The 6000-nt window shown below is 39.5% G+C and overlaps 1 protein-coding gene across 3 annotated transcripts in view; it reads right to left on the bottom strand.

The window, feature by feature from the left end:
- Positions 1–238: 238 nt before the first annotated feature.
- The window catches only part of MRTFA (myocardin related transcription factor A), a 76825-nt gene continuing 71063 nt past the window's right edge, over positions 239–6000 (bottom strand). For all 3 annotated transcript variants that reach the window (XM_075286333.1, XM_075286332.1, XM_075286335.1), the window contains 2 exons: positions 3482–3542; positions 239–2719 (listed from right to left, as the gene is read on the bottom strand). In XM_075286333.1, coding sequence (XP_075142434.1) covers positions 2244–2719; positions 3482–3542 — 537 coding nt within the window. In that variant the 3' untranslated portion in view covers positions 239–2243. The remainder of the gene's footprint in view (positions 2720–3481; positions 3543–6000) is intronic.

The following is a 6000-nucleotide window of genomic DNA, read 5'->3' as shown; positions in this document are numbered from 1 at the left end:
CAGACTGCAGACCCGGCATCCGCTGTACTAGAGAGGCGGATGCCGGGGAGGGATAGACGCCGGGGCCTGAGACATCGCTACGATCCTCTGCCCTGCCTGAAGCCAGCGGCGGGGGGACGGAGGAGCGGAATAGCATCACTCCTCCCGCTGCTGGCTTCAGGCAGGGCAGAGGATCGTAGCGATGTCTCAGGCCCCGGCGTCTATCCCTCCCCGGCATCCGCCTCTCTATTACGGCGGGTGCCAGGCCAGGCACATTCAGACTATAAGACGCACCCTTCTTTTCCCCAAAAATTTTGGGGAAAAAAAGTGCATCTTATAGTCCGAAAAATACGGTATATAGTATGTTTGGAAATGGAATACGTACATTAAATGACTAATTATAACCAGTCATAATTTTCTTATACCTGCCATGAATATATGGATTTTGGGGTGACAACTCTGAATGGCACTGAAGCAAAATATTTGTATATTGTCGTCAGATGCCTGGAAAACTAGACATTATCAGCTCCTCTATATATTATTTATCAAGTGAAGAAAGACTTTCGGGTGACCAAATAGTTTCCATAAATGTTAGCCGTACTGTCAAGTTTTTTTTTTTAGTGCGTTTTCACACACAGGAAATTGCAGTGTTTTTTTCAGCACTTTTCCTTGCCTTTTTAATGCTGGGGCAAATGTTAGCTTAAACTCAATAGTTAAATACAAAATTCATTATAAAATATGCATTTTTACAGCTTTTTCCTTTGCTATTGGTGACTTTTAGGGTCAGTCATTTTATTTTTTTTCTCTTTTCAAAATGCAACATGCTCCATGCCTGGTGTTTTTGTTCATGTCATTTCCTATAGGTTTATATATAGGACTGGAGAAATGCATACTGTAAAATGTCTGCAAAAACCAATGAAGTAAAGATATGCCACCAAGAAAAAACATGGATGCCCAACAAGGAGAACTCAAAAAAGATAACTACTAACAGACTATGTACTTTCTGAATTTGCATTTTTTTAGATTGTGTTTGGACCATCTACATGACTAAATACATTTGTCACAGTCACCGTGTGGTCCTCCAGGTTATATGCGTTACAAGACTCACTGGGGTAGATTCATAAAATGGATTTTAAAAAAACTCTAAACACCAACTATCCTTAATGTCATTGGTTATAGCAACCAACCAATCACAATGCAGCTTTACATTTTCAAGAGCAGAAGACACAATGAAAGCTGCACTGTGATTGGTTGATATGGTCAGGCAGTTTTTCTTTTAGACTGTTTCATACATTCGCCCAATGAATTGCTAAAAAAAACAAATATGATGATAAATTACTTAGGTTTCTGGTTATATTAAAGGGGTATTTTAATAACTTTATGTAAATGTCTCATCCACAGGATAGAGGACTGCTTGGTGATTGGTAGGGATCCAAGGGCTGCGACCACCACTAATCATGAGGAAGTGGGGTCCAATACCCCCACCTAAATGGAGCAGCAGGTCAAGTATGTGTGCATTCATTCTCTATGGGACTGCCAAAGACAGCCAAGTGTTGTAGTCGGCCATATCTGGCAGCCATGTGGAAAATGAATGGAGGTGCAGATTGTATGCCTGACCTATCACTCCATTCGAGTGGGGAAAATAAGTTAATATGGGAAAACTTGAAATTACTGGAATACCACTTTAAGGCCAGGGCCCCACTTTTAAAAAAATGCTGCATTTTACATTCTTGCTAGTCCCATCCACATATTGCAGGATAAAAAATTTGCAGAGTAAATGTTTTTGCAAATTTCAGTAAGTCACTTATACCTATGGAATCACTGGAGTCTTCCATATAGGTATAATAGAAGCAGAAAGTCTGCAGAGGAAACTGTGGACTTTCTGCGAAAAATACTGCAAAAAAAAAAATCCAATGTCTTTCCCACAGCCATCCACTACGTGGGGCCTTAGCCTAAAGGAATTTTCCTACTCATTTCTATTGGTGACCTAATAAATGGTAGGTTATGAAAAAAATTAAACCATACCTAAGAATAAAATCCAGAAATTCTTTAAGACATTCAGTGACACTGTTCTCATTCTGCTGAATATGATGTTATTTGAGACTGGTTTCTGATATGGTAGCTAAGTACTGTATTGCTTGACATCCTGTACTATTGTCACTTGATGCAGTGTGTTTAACTGACACTTAACTTGGCAGAGAATTTAGAAGAAATGTAGGAAAAGTGCAGTCTGTTTCTTAAATCTTAACATCCACAACAGTAGATTACAAACCAGAGTCCCACTGTAGTTGTAAGTCATGGCTGTCCAAAAACTCTGTAGAAAAGACACTTGGTGTTGCTGTACTGAGTGGAGTCAGATTCATAGCTGGAGGCTCAGATAGCTCAAGCCAATCCATGCTATCAAGATGAGGCCCAGATGTGTCCAGTCCTAATGGGTCTCCTTCTGGAGAGAAGTTCAATTCGGATGTGTCCATCGATGAGGTAGGATGATCCAGGATTGCTAAACTGCTCAGCATTTGACTGTGCAGATCATCAATAAGTGGCATAGCCGTTGTACCATCTTCATCCCCCTGAAGTATCTTTGTACCTGTTGAAGCCTCCAGAAAATCTTCTAGTCTGTCTGGTATAGTAGTAGAAGGTAGGTGTAACTCATTTTGCCGCACCTCATTTACGAGTGGATGGACCCGAGATGTTTGTTTAACACTTGGCATTTGACTTTCTTTACAATCTGTGGTCAGATCTGTCAACCAAATAAAGTTTGTTAAAAACTAGAAAAATCTTAAACTTAGATAAACATCTAAAAACGTATGCCAAAATGACACACTTTGGAACATGCAAGCCACCCAAGAAACTATGGGATTCTTTCCCTGGACATTTAAATGCTTAGGTAACAAGTTTTTTTTTTCTTTTTTTCCTGTAGCATTGGGGAAAGGATATATATATAGGCACATGCGCTACTGCAAGATTCCCATCATTGGTACGCAGATCACTGCTACTGTATAGGGAACTAATGATCAGTAACAATCATCTGAAACTTGTGTACACAGGTACATTGGGATAACACAGGTTGGGTCATCCCACTTATTCAAATAAAATAGTAATCAAAAAGTAATTATAGAAAAACAAATTAAACCGCCTGTAAAATATCAAAATTTAGCCTTTAGCCCAACCCACCATCAGGAAATCTCCTCTGTAACAGGGATGCAATGGAAGCATATAATGATGTATTTATGTCAGAGAATGTCATGTCAGGTCAAATTCAAACTTAAAGTACAATAAAATCTGTCACAGGAGAGCAGATCTGGATAGCGAGATGGTCTTTTGGAGAGATTCTACTTCATTTATTTTAAACTAAGGAATCAGTAGCACAAAGTAAGAGATAAAAATAACCTTATAATAACAAAAAAAGAAGCAACAACAGATAAAACAGAAAATATTCATTTATCGTCCCTTTAGCATGACAACATTTTTGTTTAAAATTTAACAGGAGGAATTAACGTACCTAAATTCTGAATAAAACTGGTAAAAAAATCATTTGCTTGCATTCTGTTGAGTTGTTGATCCTATTAAGAAAGTGAATAAAAAGATATTAATGTGACTTTTATGCAAACACAGAAGGAGAAATCCATTTTGTATTAGGACTAGTAAAGAAATAGTACACCATGTAGCTCTCCTGCCATGTTTGTTGTAGTAAATACTTGTACTCCTCGTGAAATAACAATTCTGGAGCATCTTTAATAACATCCTGGCCCAGATTTACTAATAGCTAGAAAGTGTAATGTCACAGAAAAAAATGGCCTGACACGATAATATAAATATAAAATGTAACCATTAATAATAAGTTGATACAACATAGGTATGTCAACTAAGTATCTCTTTTCTATGCAAGGATCTGGGATTACCAGTAATTCATACAAGACCAGAAAGGGGTATCCCCACAGCAACAAAAATAAAGATTAAAACCTAACTTTTATTAAAGTCATTTAAAATAAGTCTATGAAGTTCATGTGTACCTCCTACTACCACCTAGTGCAATAAAATCACTATTCCTCACTGAGTGGCAAGTCTTTTTATGCAGGCGTGTGTTCTGTGATACCTAATCCGTTTGTCGGGTGTTCACCCTGAATCTAGGTACTTGTTCACACCACTCTCTCTAGCACTCCTAAGCCGACAGGTGCTCGTTCTGATCGCTCCCTCTCCCCTCCTCAAACAATTGGGTTTCACATTGACTGTGCTGGGAGTCTCTGCCTGAGCCTGGACACTTATGAGAACCTGCAGCTCTGGACCCTGCTAGTTATTCTGCCTGTGTCTGTGAGGACAGATTGATATTCTAGGACATCAGATATGTTCGTCCCTTATATTATAGCGTCTCTACGCGTTTCATCAAGATCATCAGGAGACGATTAAAATTTTTTGCAGGCTGCCCTAATAACTATAGCCTGCCATCTAGCCTATTGCAATACCAGCGATATGGCATGTGGTAAAAACCACAGTTGAGACCGGGACCCTGATGGTGGATCCCGGTTGTAGTAAAGAGGCTCTTTACTACAACCGGGATCCACCATCAGGGTCCCGGTCTCAACTGTGGTTTTTACCACATGCCATATCGCTGGTATTGCAATAGGCTAGATGGCAGGCTATAGTTATTAGGGCAGCCTGCAAAAATTTTAATCGTCTCCTGATGATCTTGATGAAACGCGTAGAGACGCTATAATATAAGGGACGAACATATCTGATGTCCTAGAATATCAATCTGTCCTCACAGACACAGGCAGAATAACTAGCAGGGTCCAGAGCTGCAGGTTCTCATAAGTGTCCAGGCTCAGGCAGAGACTCCCAGCACAGTCAATGTGAAACCCAATTGTTTGAGGAGGGGAGAGGGAGCGATCAGAACGAGCACCTGTCGGCTTAGGAGGGCTAGAAAGAGTGGTGTGAACAAGTACCTAGATTCAGGGTGAACACCCGACAAACGGATTAGGTATCACAGAACACACGCCTGCATAAAAAGACTTGCCACTCAGTGAGGAATAGTGATTTTATTGCACTAGGTGGTAGTAGGAGGTACACATGAACTTCATAGACTTATTTTAAATGACTTTAATAAAAGTTAGGTTTTAATCTTTATTTTTGTTGCTGTGGGGATACCCCTTTCTGGTCTTGTATGTCAACTAAGTAGGCGGTTATACAAACAACTGGTTAAGAATAGCTTATCCGAGTGTTAGGGGCATTCACACTATCATTGCTAATGTCTATTGCTGTCTTCAGTCAGAGAATGACAGCAATGGACATTAAACGGTCACAGAGAATGGTCACAGACTGATTCTGTCTCAGTTCCCATTGACAAAGAATCAGTTTGTAATCGATCTCTGTGACAGTTTAATGTCCATTGATCGCATCCTGTGATGGAAGACTGCAACGGACATTAGCAACGGACATTAGCCCCTTAGTGCACTAGTGAATTGAATTGTATGCCCAGTGCAATTAGCCTGTACCCCCCTATTACCATGAACCAAATGATACAATGGTGCCTTGGATCAGGAGATACACTGAAAAATCGTATTGCAACTAATAATGTCTAGTTAACTCTAGAGCTCAGCACTCAATACACCTTTTGATTGAAGAAAAAAAAAAAAAAGCTATGTAGATAAAATGGAGTGAAAAATCCGTAACTCCCAAAAATATGTCTATAGGGATCATTTATAGCCTCTGACCACAAAGAGGGAACTAAGACATTAATTAAGGAGTAGGCCAATTACGACCGATGCCTTAGGCCCGTAGTCCAAGCCAATCTAGTGGTCAAATAAAAAAAATGACCAACTAGACTACAGTCATGGCCAAAAGTTTTGAGAATGATACAAATACTAATTTTTACAAAGTCTACTGCTTCAGTTGTTCTAATGGCAATTTGCAAATACTCCAGAATGTTATAAAGAGTGATCAGCTTAACAGCAATTACTTGCAAAAGTCAATATTTGCCTAGAAAATGAACTTTATCCCCCAAAACACATTTCACATCATTGC

The sequence above is a fragment of the Leptodactylus fuscus genome, chromosome 9, assembly GCF_031893055.1.
Source record: "Leptodactylus fuscus isolate aLepFus1 chromosome 9, aLepFus1.hap2, whole genome shotgun sequence".
NCBI lineage: Eukaryota > Metazoa > Chordata > Amphibia > Anura > Leptodactylidae > Leptodactylus > Leptodactylus fuscus.
The sequence above is the reverse complement of the archived record's forward strand: the minus strand, read 5'-3'. Positions and strand labels throughout refer to the sequence as shown.